Source organism: Alexandromys fortis, unplaced genomic scaffold (assembly GCF_014885135.2).
Source record: "Alexandromys fortis isolate MF-2015 unplaced genomic scaffold, M_Fortis_MF-2015_v1.1 scaffold_3, whole genome shotgun sequence".
NCBI classification, from domain to species: domain Eukaryota; kingdom Metazoa; phylum Chordata; class Mammalia; order Rodentia; family Cricetidae; genus Alexandromys; species Alexandromys fortis.
Window position 1 is genome coordinate 29,606,057 of NW_026067909.1, and position 13,929 is coordinate 29,619,985.

Genomic DNA, 13,929 nt, shown 5'->3' on the forward strand with positions numbered 1-13,929 from the left:
AATCTTTTTTTTAAAATATTTATTTATTATGTATACAATATTCTGTCTGTGTGTATGCCTGCTGGCCAGAAGAGGGCAACAGACCTCATTACAGATGGTTGTGAGCCCATGTGGTTGCTGGGAATTGAACTCAGGACCTTTGGAAGAGCAGGCAATGCTCTTAACCTCTGAGCCATCTCTCCAGTCCCTCTCAGTAAATTCTTGTTTCATAAGATTTGTGATTTCCGCTCTGGCTACTTCCATCCACCTTAGTGTTTCCCCAGCACCCCAATGTCAAGCCTCAGCCATGGCTGCAACTTCTCTGCGGTTTGTCATCATTGTGGGCCATGTGCTTTCTTTCTGTTTATCCTTTAAGTGACCAAACAAACCATCCAGATGACACCGCTGAGCTGGGTGAAAATTCTGCGGTGTGTTTAACTGTGACTCCGGCACTGCTGCCCAGAGTTCCCTGTCACCCTGCCTTTAGTGATCACCGTGGTTGGAGAAGCTGTGGCTTACCTCTTCACGTGCTGGCTTTGGGTGATTGTGGTCAGGCTCTTCTGACTGCTTCAGTTTAGCTGTTTCTGCGAGCGGAAAATGCAGTCCTGTGAATCGAATTCTCTGCTCACCTCCAGTGTGTCTTGTCCCTGGGAAAGTCCCTGTGTTCCTCTGTGAGGTCTCCTGCCTGCAGGAGGAGGCTGTGTCTGTGAGAGGAGCTGTGCTTCATTCCTTAAGCTCCTCTGATTTTTTGGATTTGCCCAATATTTCCTTCCTACTATCCTTCCTTCCTTTTTTAAAAGATTCATTCATTTATTTAATGTATATGAGCACTTTGTCTGCATGTACAACTTTATGCCAGAGAAGGCATCAGATCCCACTATAGATGGTTGTGAGCCATCATGTGGTTGCTGGGAATTGAACTCAGAACCTCTGTAAGAGCAGCCAGTGCTCCAACTGCTGAGCCATCTCTCCAGCTCCCATCCATTATTTCTTTAGACTATGACATACCAATGTGCTTTATTATTATTAGTAGTAGTAGTATTATTATGTTTTTCGAGACAGGGTTTCTCTGTAGCTTTGGAGCCTGTCCTGGAACTTGCTGTGTAGTCTAGGGTGGTCTCAAACTCACAGAGATCCACCTGCTTCTCCCTCCCGAGTACTGAGGTTAAAGGCTTTTATTATTTTTTATGTGTGTATATGCGTGTGTTGTGTGGTTGTGTGAGGTTTGTGTGATATGTCCTCCTCAGCTGTTACCTACCTTAGTTTGGAGGCAGGGTCTCTCCCTAAACCCAGAACTCACCAGTTTGGCTAGGTGGGCTGTCCAGCGAGCTGCAGGGCTCTGCCTCTCTTCCCCTCTCTGAGCCAGGTTTACAGAAGCACACTGTGGATCCTAGGGGATCCGAACTCAGGTCTTCTTTCTTGTGACAGAGCCACTCCTAGACCACAAGCATCCATTTCCTGACCTCTGTTTTCCTCAACGTAGGACCCGAGGTTGACAGTGTCCATGGTATGAGGAGCAGGGACCTGAACCCTGGCTGTCACCTGCCCTGCTGCCCATGTGGACAGTGGCTCCTATGACTATGGCCTGGCACTGTCTCACATGCTCTATGGTCCTAGGTTCTGTGCTTTAGGGCAGGGCAGGGCACCTGCCCCTCCCCGCTACTCAGCCAAGGAGGCATGCTTTGGCAGGTAGGTCATTGGCCTCTAGTAGGGGCAGCTTTTCGGGGTTACACCTCTTCTTCCTGTGTTTGTCAAGAGTGATAAAGAGCCGGACTTGGCCCTTCATTTCTCACACAGTCGGAAGGGAGGGCAAAGGTCGTTCCTGCACCCGGTGGCCTGGGATTGGGTTTAAGGTTGAGAGACAAAGCCAGATGCTGGTGTCTCTTGGGGATCTCTGTCCTCGAGTAAGTCTCGTGCTCAGGAAGTGAGAGGCTTTGCTGACCTGGTTCAGGGGTGGTACTTGGGTTTTGTGACGCAAGTCCAGTGTCATCTGATCCCATTAACGACTTCTCCTTGTCCATTGAGGTTCATGATTGGCTTGTCTTGATTTTGAAGGTGGGATGAGGGCTGGCTGGCTGGGGTGGGAGGAGAATGCCTCTTGCCCTCCTGACCCTTGTGCATAGTGGGGACACTAAGGAAAAGGAACTGTGAGTCTTGATCGGTTCATGGTTTCTGATTTGAGGGGTGGCGGCCTCCAGTCTGCGCCTGAGTTGCCCAGGGCTGCTTTGGCGAGTCTCACACACTCTGTGGCTTACCACAATAGAAACTTACCCTCTCGAAATTCCGGGGGTTGGATGTCTGAAGTTCAGGTGCCAGTGGTTGGCTTGGCTCCAGGTCAGAAACCAAGTTTCCTTCATCTGGGGGATCCCACAGTCCTGTTCTCCAGACCTTGCTGTACCTCTGTGTGTCTGGCCCTCTGTGTGTCTCCTCTTGTCCCATGGCCATGGCTCACAGCCTGCTGAACACTGGGCACCCTCCAGTGTGACCCTACCGTAGCTAGTCGTCTGTTTCCAGATAAGGTCACAGACACAGGGTGAGCATGAGGATTTGGGCTGTCTTCTTGGGGCGCAGCTGAACTCACTTTAGCGACTGTGGAGTAAACTTAACCTATTTTTGAATGTGAGTGGTGTTTCCCGGCCTTCTGCTCACCTTTGAAAGTGAAAGTCAGAACTCTGTGTCAGGCTTCTGAGAAGGCACAGTGTCCCGAGTGCCACTTCCCATCTGGGGCTGAGAACAGAGTGTGGTCAGATGATCAGAGACCCATTTGACCTCCTCCGGCTTCCCACCAGGGTTTCCTGGTTACCCATGAAGCCTTAGCCATGGTTGAGTGGAAGGGCTGAGATGTGGGACACTGGGGCAGGCAGAGCAGTTAGATTCCAGGTGATTGGCATTGCTGGCATCGATGGCTTGGCTTGTAATCAAGAAGAGGGAAAAGATACAGGCTTGATTGGTACCTGAGTGGTGGCTGTGAGGGTCAGTAAAGCTGAAGATGTTGGTGCTGTTTTCTTCCTTCACAGTCTCCTTCCTGTGATGAGGGAGCATCCCTGTGTCCTGGGAACTGGGTACCACACTGAGGGTGAACAGATGCAGGTGGCCTCTCCTTCCTGTGATGAAGGAGCATCCCTGTGTCTGGGAACTGGGTACCAAATGGACAATTGTTGAAATTAGGAGCGGCAGGGCTGCATCCCCGGCACCCGGCCGCCCGCATGGCTAGCTTATGCCCCGAAATAATTACACGGAAACTGTATTCTTTCAAACACTGCCTGGCCCAGCTAGTTCCAGCTTCTTATTGGCTAGCTCTTACATATTGTTCTAACCCATTTCTAATATTCTGTGTAGCCCACGAGCTGGCTTACCAGGGAGGATCTTAACCTGTGTCTGTCTGAAGCGGGAGAATCATGGCGACTCCTCACTCAGCTTCTTTCTCCCAGCATCCTGTTCTGCTTTCTCCGCCTACCTAAGGGTTGGCCTATCAAATGGGCCTAGGCAGTTTCTTTATTAGTAAGAAATCACTCCCACATCAGACAATGGACAGATGCAGGTGGTCTCTGCCTCAGAGAATCTATATCTTTGTTGCTTAAACATAGCCATACCTGTGTTACCTGAACAGTGGTGATGTTGCATGCTGTAAAATATACACTCAGTTTAGACTTGGTGGCCCAGACAAAGGACGCTGCCTTAGTTGCTTTTTTTGGACTGTATGTTGAAGTGGAGCTATACTATGTTGGTTAAGTAAAATACAATATTAAGATAAACATTACCTGTAATTAATTTTATAGTGTGTGTAGATGTAGCTTGAATTCTAATTGGTCTTAATAATAAAAACCCGGTGTTAGATATTAGGGAGGGAAAGCTGAAAGATTAGAGAAGCAGAACAACCAGTCACTAGTTCTTACCTCTACAAAATCCTCAGACCAAATGGGTTATCCTGTCTCTATAAGTCCTCAGACTGAATACTGTGAGCACCTGTCTCCTCCTGCCTTATATTCCTTTCTCCACTCAGCCATATCCTTTTGTCTCTACCTCTCTAGTGCTGGGATTAAAGGCATGTGATTCCCAAGTACTAGGATTAAAGGTGTGAGCCACCACTGCCTGGCTCTTTTAGACTGGATCAATTTCGTATAGCCCAGGGTGGTCTTGAACTCACAGAGATCTGTCTTCCTCTATCTCTCAAGTGCTATGATTAAAGGTATGTGGCTTCTATGGCTAACTACTGGCTAGCTCCACACTCTGATCTTTAGGCAACTTTATTTGCTAGGTCACAAACAAAATATCACCACATTTCCCCTTTTTTGTCTAAAATGAAAGAAGGTTATAACTAATATAAGAAAAACTATATACAATAAGTACACCAACAATGTCTAGTCCATTTGCATTTGACAAATTCAGAGAAAACACTCCTTTATCTATCCATTTTGGTGAGTTCCAAAGGTTGTAGCTAATTCATTTTCTATTCTAAGTTACATTATCATCCAAAACTATCTTTTGATAGCTCCCAACCTTGTACACTTTACACTTAAGTGAATTTCTTTTCTGAGTCTTGCAAACAAAACAATTATAATGATAGCTATCTAGTCTTCAACTACTTCAGAGACCCAAGAAGGAAATAATATTAACTGAGTAAGCAGGAAGTGCAAGCGAGTGACCTCCAAAAACATGTGAAAAATGACAGAAACAACTGGCTGCCTGGACAGCCACCCAAGTTCCCTCTGTTGGAGCTTCCATCCTCAGCCTAAAGGTCTAGAATAGTCAACAGATTTTTTTTCTATGAAGCAAGATTTTTGAAGGACTGTCCCACCTTGTCTTGACAATGTTTGACAGTCAATCTCTTTTGTGACTTGCTTGTCCAATTAGTACAGCATACAGGCAGCAGTTGATACAAAGGAATTTTCTTGCCCAGTAACTTAACTTTTGCCACAAGAAAGTAAATTCCATGTGGAGTTTCTTTGATACCCATTATCTTCTCTGAAGTAGTTTGGTGCTTCCAGGAGCAGACATGTCTCATTGTCATAAAAAAAAAAAGAACCTGTATTATTAAAGCATCTTAAATGCCATATTCTGTATTCAGAGATGCTGCTATTGGCCTTGGAGTGGGGGTTCACAGGGGTGACAGAAGGCCAGTATGTAGGTGTTTGGGAGTGTGTGTATGTTACCACCACCATGGCCATCCATGTCTGGGCTTTGGGTCTCAGAGTCAGATGGCTGGAATGAATCTGGCCACCTGGGACAGATGTCCTCAGATAAGTGGGAAGGCCCCCTGGGCTGAGCCAGTGCTGGGCTGAGGCAGGGAGCCTGGGCTGCCTCCCCATGTGAGAATCTGGTGATCTGGTTCTGGTGCGGATGGCCTGGAGGGCTGGTTTGGGTGGTTTGCTGGTGAGTGGTCTGAGCAAGGCATGGACCAGTGGTTCTCGACCTTCCTAACACGTGACCCTTTAATACAGTTCCTCATGGAGTGGTGAAAATAACCATCAAATTATTTTCATTCCTACTCCATAACTGTAATTTTGCTACTGTTATGAACTGTAATGTAAATATTTGATATGCAGGATATCTGATATGTGACCCCAAAGGGGCCGAGACCCACAGGTTGAGAACTGCTGGTGTATAGACTTCTTGACCAGTGACTGAGTCTCTCCAGAGTCCCAGGACTTTCTTCTCTGTGCATCTCCTCTGTGGACACGCCCTTGGGTAGCTCAGAAAACTTTCTAAACCCTAACTTCATTTTCCAGGAAGGTCCTCTGTGTGGGTCTTGGGGATGAGTATGGGAAAGTAGCCTTGGATTCACCATGTAGAAAATTCCCTTTCTCCTGGGATATTTAAGAGATAAGAAAGGAGGAAGTCACTTTAACACCAGAAAAATCTCAGGTTTTAGACTCCTGGCTACAGTCTCCATCACCCCAAACCCTTTAGTCATGAAGGATGGTCCCAGACTTGAGGCTGGCTGCTGATTCTAGGAGTTCTACCTTTCCGTTGTGGGCCCTTGTGTTGAACTCTGGCAGGCAGAATCAGTGTTGGACAGTTGCCAGCTCTGTGGCTCCTCATACTTTGAAGGCTGAAGGAAGTCTGTGTGTGCTGCAGGGGATTTCCACCATTGGATTTTCAGCAGAAACCACCGTCTGGGCCACAGGTCAGGAAGGGGCTAATAATAGGGAATTGGGCAGTGGGTTCCGTCTCAGTCACTGTTGTATTGCTGCAAAGAGACACAAAACTCGAGTCAACTGGGGGCTTGCTTACAGCTTCAGAGGTTTAGTCCATTATTGGGTGGGGGAGCATGGCAGCCGCAGGCAGGTGTGCATGTTGCTGGGGCGGTAACTCCAGAGCTTACCTCCTGATCCACAGGGAAAGAGAGGCCTGGTGTGGGCTTTTGAAACCGCAAAGCTCACACCTTAGTGACACACTTCCCCCCAACTAGGTCGCAACTCCTAATCCTTCTAATCTTTTCAAACAGTTCCACTCCCTGATGACTAAGCGTTCAGATATGTGAGCCTGTGGGGGCAGTTCTCCTTCAAACCGCCGCAGGGCAGAGTGCTACGCTGGCGTTTGAAGTCCCTCATCAGGCCTCTTCCTGGGTGTGTGGTCACTGTGGGGGCCTCAGACCAGGTTTGTGCAGGTCCTGGTGAGGTGTTGTGGACCCTTCTGGCCACCCTTGAAACTGCGGCTCTCTGAGGCTGCCTCTGTGTGTGTGTTGGGAATGGACCTTGGTAGCTGGTCTAGAGATGATGTATCAGAAAGACTGGCTGTTGAGACCACTCTATACTTCTTGGGGGGAACCCCCGCAGTTAAATGCACCCTTATTCCTGAGAGTACAGGTTCTAAGAAGCCAAAACATCACTCCAGTAGTGTTAGGCCCTTCCCCCTGGAAAAGCACTGTAGGTTGAGATGCAAAGAGGATGTCTGGATTTCTGCCTGGGCTAATGCTCTGGGAACTTCCCAGTGGCTTCCTAAGCCAGAGTACTAAATTGCAGACGGTCCCATTGTGTTAGCCTCATCTGAGACATTGTCAGAGGAACAGGCAGACATTACCAGACCAAAGCTCTCTCCTGTGGTCTGCCTGAGGTGGCTTGTGCCATGGCCTGTTCCACAGGATGTCATCAATGATACTGTTTATTTTTGGAGACGGTGTCTTTCTACAAAGTCTCGGTGTCCGGAACTCACTAGAGAGACCAGACTGGCCTTGAAAGCACAGAGGTCTGCGTAGCTCTGCCTCCTGCACACCACCACGCCCATCGACGTTGTTCCCTTCGGAAAGCCCTGGTGCACGGAAGAGTCTCAGATAGAGCCTGCTGGTGGCACTGAAAGCCCTTGGCTTCCTGCTCTACACTCTGTATGTACTGTCTGCAGTGGAGGCTGTGGGAAGCAGCCCTTTACAGCAGGGCCCCAGGGCCCCACCTCACAAATCTAGGGAGACATGTGGCCCCCTTTTCCTTGTGCGTGAAGGCTTGATTATTTGTTTTCTGTACACGTCCCTGGAAAGCTGTGCCTTCTGCAGGCTGTTCTAACAGATGCAGGTGAAATGTTGTAGATCTGGTGTATCGAAGGTAGTTTCTGGCTGGCTGTAAGTGTTGCCTAACGCTCACTTGGCTTTATGAAGAAGAGATAAAATAATCTTTGCAGTAGCATTCATGGGTTGAGGTTGGAAACACTGGGGAAATCTTAATTTCATTAAAAAAATTTAACGTATTTGGAGAAACCTATCACAGCTTACCCGGATTGAGTCGTGCAGGTCTCTGAGACTGGGCTCTCGGCTCTGACCTTTGTCCTTGTCCCCAGCTCTGCTTCCTTGCCCCTTTTCCGTATCTTTTTTGCAAGAACATCACAGGGGTGTTCTTGCAGCTCCCGCCCAATGGGCCGCAGGGATGCATGTGGCAGAGCTTGCTTGCACAAATTCCCTTTCTCTGGGCTTGCATGGAGCTTATAGCATTCATCTGAGTTTTTCGTTTCAGCCAGCTATTTTTTTTTTAATGTGTTTGTTTTCTATGGTTCTGGGTAATGGGGCCCAGGTTGGTGACCTCAGTCCTGGCTGCACACTGCACTTATCTCCTGATCCATGTGGATCTAGGGTCTGAGTATCAGTAGTTTTAAAAGCGCTGGCCTCCTACCCCCACTCAGTGAGAATGTGTGGGCAGGGTTGTACATGATTCCTGCCAGACATACCAATCCATTCGGTGATGCGGAATATGGAAATAAAAACCACAGACATTTGGACTCAAGGGCTGTTTGGCTTGGGGAGAATGTAGTCGAAAGTGACTGGGCTGTTTTCAGAGCCCCAGTAGCTGAGCCGGGTTACTGCAGGCCGTTGACTTCCGTTTTCCCCACTTTCGCCTCTGGGCCATTTTTAACTGCGGTCTAACAGCCAGTCAGGGAAGTGCCAGGATTAGGGAGAAGGTCATTCTCAAGAATCAGGGAGACGGCAGGGTGTGGGTCAGCTGCCACGTGGGCAGCAAGCCTGGGGGAGTTTGCAGATGTAGCCGGAGAGACTAGAGCAGGACAAGCGTGTTCTCCATGAGGGCTGAGTGGGAGGCCGGGACTCATGATTTATTGACCACGTGCTAGGTGCAGGGCTGAGCTGTTTACAAGGATGAAGTCATTCTCATTTTCTCAACCAACCCCTTAACAGACAGGTGCTATTCGGATTTCATCAACGGGAAACTTAGACTCAGTGCTAAGAGGCTTTCAGACTCACAGGGACTTTCTGTGTGGATTTTGGGATCCCCAGGAAGACATTCTGGCTGCCAGTGCCAGAGTTCTGAGAGGAGCCATAACACACTGCCTGTAGTTCCTTGGTGTTAACTCAATTCTCAGGGAAGTCAAACACCTTAGTGAAGGACCCAGGAATCCAACGTGGGAAGGAGGGAGGGCGCGAGAGGATTAAACACCTACGTTACCAGGGGGATGGTCTCAGGACCTGTTTAAGCCCACCTGACTTGTGTACAAGTTCTGGGATACATACAGTGTTACATATAAAGACAAGGTGAGTTTGAAAAGTCAGTCCAGGAGAGAGGTCCTCTTGACATCCATTTCTCTGCGTTGTCTCAATGCCTGGGATCCTCCTCTCTTCGTCTCTGCTACCTTTAGCTAGGACCGTCTTATTATTGTCAGTGCCCACCCACATCCGTGCAGCCTGTGAATCCCATTAGCAACTCAGAGCTGCAGATTCTCTGCCCGCCCCCCACCCCCAAGACAGGGTTTCTCTGTGTAATAGCTCTGGCTGTCCTGCACCTCACTTTGTAGACCAGGGTGGCCTCAAACTCACAGAGATCTACCTGCCTCTGCCTCCCGTATACTGGGATTAAAAGTGTGCACCACTGCCCAGCCGAGCTACATGCAGATTTGAGCTTGAAGACTAGCTAGCAAGTTCTTCAGCTGGTGTAAATTCTGCACCTGATTGGCTGACGTCATTACCAGCTGGTCATAATACGGCAAGCACCGTTTGGCTCTCTGCTCTGCTTCATTTGGGGTTTCACATCTCCTATTTCGTTCAGTGTTTATGATCTTTATTTTTGTGTAATTACCATTTACTTTTCAAAAGGCAAATCTTCCCCGCCCCCCTACCCGGACAGAGTCTTGCTGTGTAGCCCAGGTTAACCTGTAACTTGAAACCTCCTGCTCCTGCTGAGTGCTGGGACGGCAGGCGTGTGCCACCACACGGAGCTTCAAATCAGTTTATCTGGGACAGAAAGCCGTTTGGGGCGTGGGTGTTAATACAGTTCTTTCTTTGTCCTGAGTGAACTATGTCACAGAGACTTGAAAAAAATTCTTTCAGGGCTGGTGGAATATCACCACTCTGTGTCCTTGTAGTCAATCTCTTGTGAAATCTGGTGGCTGAACGGATACTGTTGTCACAGTTGAAAACCTCATGATCCTGGAAGGTTGTGCTGAGAGATGCCTGGGGTGTGTGCGTGTTTGCATATGTGTTTGTGTATATATTTGTGTGCATGTGTGTATGTTTTTGGGTGTGTTGTATATACATGTGTGTTTGTACGCACACACATTTATGTGTGTGTGCATGCATGTGTGTGTTAGGTGGAACGCTTCTCTTTGGTAAGCAAAGTCTGTCTTATCAGTGTTGCAGACTCTGCAGTGGGACAAAAGCCACACATTCAAAGGACAGCATTGTTGGGCTGGGTGTTAAGTACCCTGTGTCGGAATGCGGCCATTTCAGAATTACTGAAGATGGCATCTGGCTGAAGATGGTAGTGGTGGAAAGCAGGCCCAGGACACCCTCATTTCGTATTCCATGAAACCTTCACCATCTCAGTGGATGGATAAGCCCAGCCCTTGCTCAGACAAAAGGCTAAAATGCATTAGCCACAGACAAAGCTGCCAGCTACGCTGCCATGTTTAAAGATGATGATTAACCTTGGTGAAGTAGCATTGGGAGGCAGAGGCAGCCGATCTCCATGAGTTCAAAGGCAGCCTGGTCTGCATAGCAATTTGCAGGCAAAACCAGGGATAGATACAAGGTGAGACCCTGTCTTAAAACAAAAACCAAAACCAAACAAAAAACGGTACAGTTGGACCATGTTTACCCTGGTGTGTAGTTAGCTGCCAGCATGTAATTCTGCATTTCTTTTCCTATGTGGTAAGATACTCCGACAAGAGCCACTTAAGGGGTGCAGGGTCATTTCAGCTCACAGCTCCAGGTGCAGTCTGTCTTGGTGGGGAGTCACGGAAGCAGGGCTTGTGGTTGGAGGCAACTCCCTCTCCATTTATACCCTACAGGATCCCAGCCAGGGGGTGACCACCACAGCAGCTGGGTTTTCCCATCCCAATTAATATTGCAATTAATATTGCATTTATGCAGGAGTGCCAAGAGGTCCATCTCCTAGGTGATCCTAGACGCTGTCAAGTTGACAGCACAAACTGTCCAGTAATGCGACCCACCAGCAGGCGGACCAGCCGTCGTGGCTTTCGAGGCAGTTGCAGTGCTGGTGTTATTTGCAGCAGTTGCCTGTGGGATGGAAGGCATCCATCCTGTCTGAAGACACCCCAGGAGCACTTCTGCAGCTCACTGCTGGTCTTTGTGGCAACGGAGTGCAGCGTCCTGTGCAGGGGCTTTCCCTGCCCTCGCACGGCTGCTTCCTAGGTCCGTGTCCCCATGCCAGAGCAGACACGCTGCAGATGTGAGAACACTCCTGAGCTGCGGATGGATGAGGTCCACACCCCACGAGAACAAACCATCACGTTCCCTACGAATCAGACGTGGCTGGTGACACCTCAGAGTGTGACAGAGACCCACGACAGTGACAGGTGCTTACATCACACTCTCAGCACTACACACACACACACACGCACACACACACACAGACTCATACATAGACACACACATACACAGAGACCCATGATGGGGCTGTGGCTCAGTGGCAGGTGCTTACATCACATTCTCAGCATTACACACACACACATAGACACATACACACACAGACACACACATAGACACACACAGACACATACACACATAGACACACACATAGACACAGACACATACACACACATAGACACACACAGACACATACACACATAGACAACACAGACACACACACAGACACATATACATATAGACACACACAGAAACACACACACCACAACACAGACACAGATACACACAGACACAAACACAGATACACACACACACAACTAAGACCCATGTGGGTAGTACTGTGTTTTTAAATTTTTTATTTTTATGTGTAAAGGTGTTTTCTGCCTACATGTATACCTGTGCGCCACTTGTGCAGGGGATAAAAGAGGGCATCAGATCCTCAGGAACAGAGTTACAGACAATTGTGAACCCTCATGTGGATGCTGGGAATTGAACCCAGGTCCTCTGCAAGAGCACCAGTGCTCTTGGCCTCTGAAGCATCTCTCAAGTCCTGGCAGCCTCGTGTTTAAGCACAGTTTTCCTTTTTTCCCTGTGCATGCGTGTATGTGTGCATGTATGTACATGTGTATGTGTGTGTGACTCTGCATGTATGCACACATGTGTGTGCACACGTGCGCGCACATGTATGTGTGCATGTGCACGGTGTGTGTTTTATAAAGGTGGTGGACCCATGCTCACGCAGAGGTCAGAATAGGACACTCAGTGACCTACTCTGTCACTGTTCGTCTTAGTCCCTGGAGATGGGTGTCTGTCACTGAATCTGGAGCTAGGCTAGGGGTTACAAGCCATGGTGTCTCTCCTTTCTCCTCACCCCAGGGCTAGGTTTATGGGTATGCATGTGGCCATGTCTGGTTTTTATTTTTTGAGGCAGGGTCTCAGTGCTATCTCAGAACTCCCGGAGATCTACCCTACACTGCCTCTCAAGTGCTCCTGAGGGTTAAACGACATCCACCATGCCTGACTGTATGTAGCTTTTTACATGTGTGTGGGATTTGAACTCAGGACCTCAAATCATCTTGTTTTAAAGTAAGAACAGGCAGCTACCCTCTGACCAGGAGGTACCTGTATGTCCCTCGTCCCGAATACTGACAGTGTTGTGTTGTTAGATGGCGTGAGGACTGCTGGGGTGTCTGGGAGAACCCAGCCTTAACTGGACACGGGGCCTTGCTCAGTCACCTGGACCAGCTTTAGCAGGGCATGGAGTCCTGACTGGCCACCTGGAGCAGCTTTATTTATCTGGCCATTAGTGTGTCAGTCCTCTGCCCTGGGATCCTAAATCCTTGGGAGGGGTCAGGATGGGGAGCCTGCCCACAGGGTCGTTCATGGTGGGTGTATCCTGAGATGAATAACCGTCTCTCTCTGTTTGCTTCCTGCCAGGGCGGGAGCAGTTCCATGGCCTGGGCTCCATGTACTGCCGGGGGGCGGCCGCTGTCATCCTGACATATGATGTGAACCACCGGCAGAGTCTGCTGGAGCTGGAGGACAGGTTCCTGGGCCTGACAGAAACGGCCAACAACGACTGCTTGTTTGCCATCGTGGGAAACAAAGTGGACCTGGCCATGGAGCGGGCCCCAGAGGGTGGGAAGAAGGAAGGAGAGGCCTCTGGGAAGGCAGGGGGTAGCTGTGTCTCCTCCAGTGTACCCAGGCAGGTGCAACCAGAGGATGCTATGGCCCTTTACAAGAAGATTCTGAAATACAAGATGCTGGACGAGGGGGAGATGCCAGCCGCCGAGCGGATGTGCTTCGAAACCAGCGCCAAAACCGGGCACAACGTGGACCTCCTCTTTGAGACCTTGTTTGACCTGGTGGTGCCCATGATCGCCCGGCAGAGGGCTGAGGAGCCGTCCCAGATTGTGGATATAGCCAGCTGCAAAACGCCCAAGCGGACTAGGTCTGGGTGCTGCACCTGATGGCTGAGGCCCCCCCCCCCTCCTGTCCCCTGGCGTGTGTGGGAGCTACCGAACTCAGAAGTTCCACAGGACAGTGTGTATAGAGGGCGCTGGGTGGAAATGCCCACCAGCGGCTACTACAGGCCAGGGTCCCCAGCAACCTCTGGGCATCAGGAAAGTGGGACCGAAACCCTCCGTGGAGCCAACCCGGTGCTGCCTTGTCTACTGCCCCGTGCATATCAACCACCGTTGTGCAGCTTGCCGTCTTGGGAGCTGCCTTGCAGTGGGCTTGACTCTCACGGTCACTGCCTCCTGCACCATGTCTGCTCTCTGGGGTTTCCCGTTTGATGTCTGTACTTGATATATTCTGATGCCGAGTCTCCGTGGTTGATTTATACAAAATCAGGAATGGCTGTTTTTATACCTGGTGAACCCCGGGTGGGCTACATGTTATTAAAAAGAATTTGAGGAAAAACTTTGTTATCAGGAGTGTTTAGCTTTATTTGAACCCCAGGAGATTCCTTGATTCTGGGAGTGGGGACGGTGGCCATGAACCTGGCATTAAATTATGGCAGTGAGTCTCTCTCTTTAAAGTTTTGTTCAGTCCTTGCAAATTCCAGGCTCAAAAAATTCCAGGGTATTTGGATGAGCCTTTTACCAAGCTGCCTGGACGGCGTGAAC

At 49.2% G+C, this 13,929-nt stretch overlaps 1 protein-coding gene across 1 annotated transcript in view; it reads left to right on the plus strand.

Annotated features, from left to right (window-relative positions):
* Positions 1 to 13,726, plus strand: part of Rab20 (RAB20, member RAS oncogene family) — a 25,564-nt gene extending 11,838 nt beyond the window's left edge. Inside the window, exon 2 of the mRNA XM_050137081.1 lies at positions 12,737 to 13,726. Coding sequence (XP_049993038.1) covers positions 12,737 to 13,269 — 533 coding nt within the window. The 3' untranslated portion in view covers positions 13,270 to 13,726. The remainder of the gene's footprint in view (positions 1 to 12,736) is intronic.
* The last annotated feature ends 203 nt before the right edge of the window (positions 13,727 to 13,929 follow it).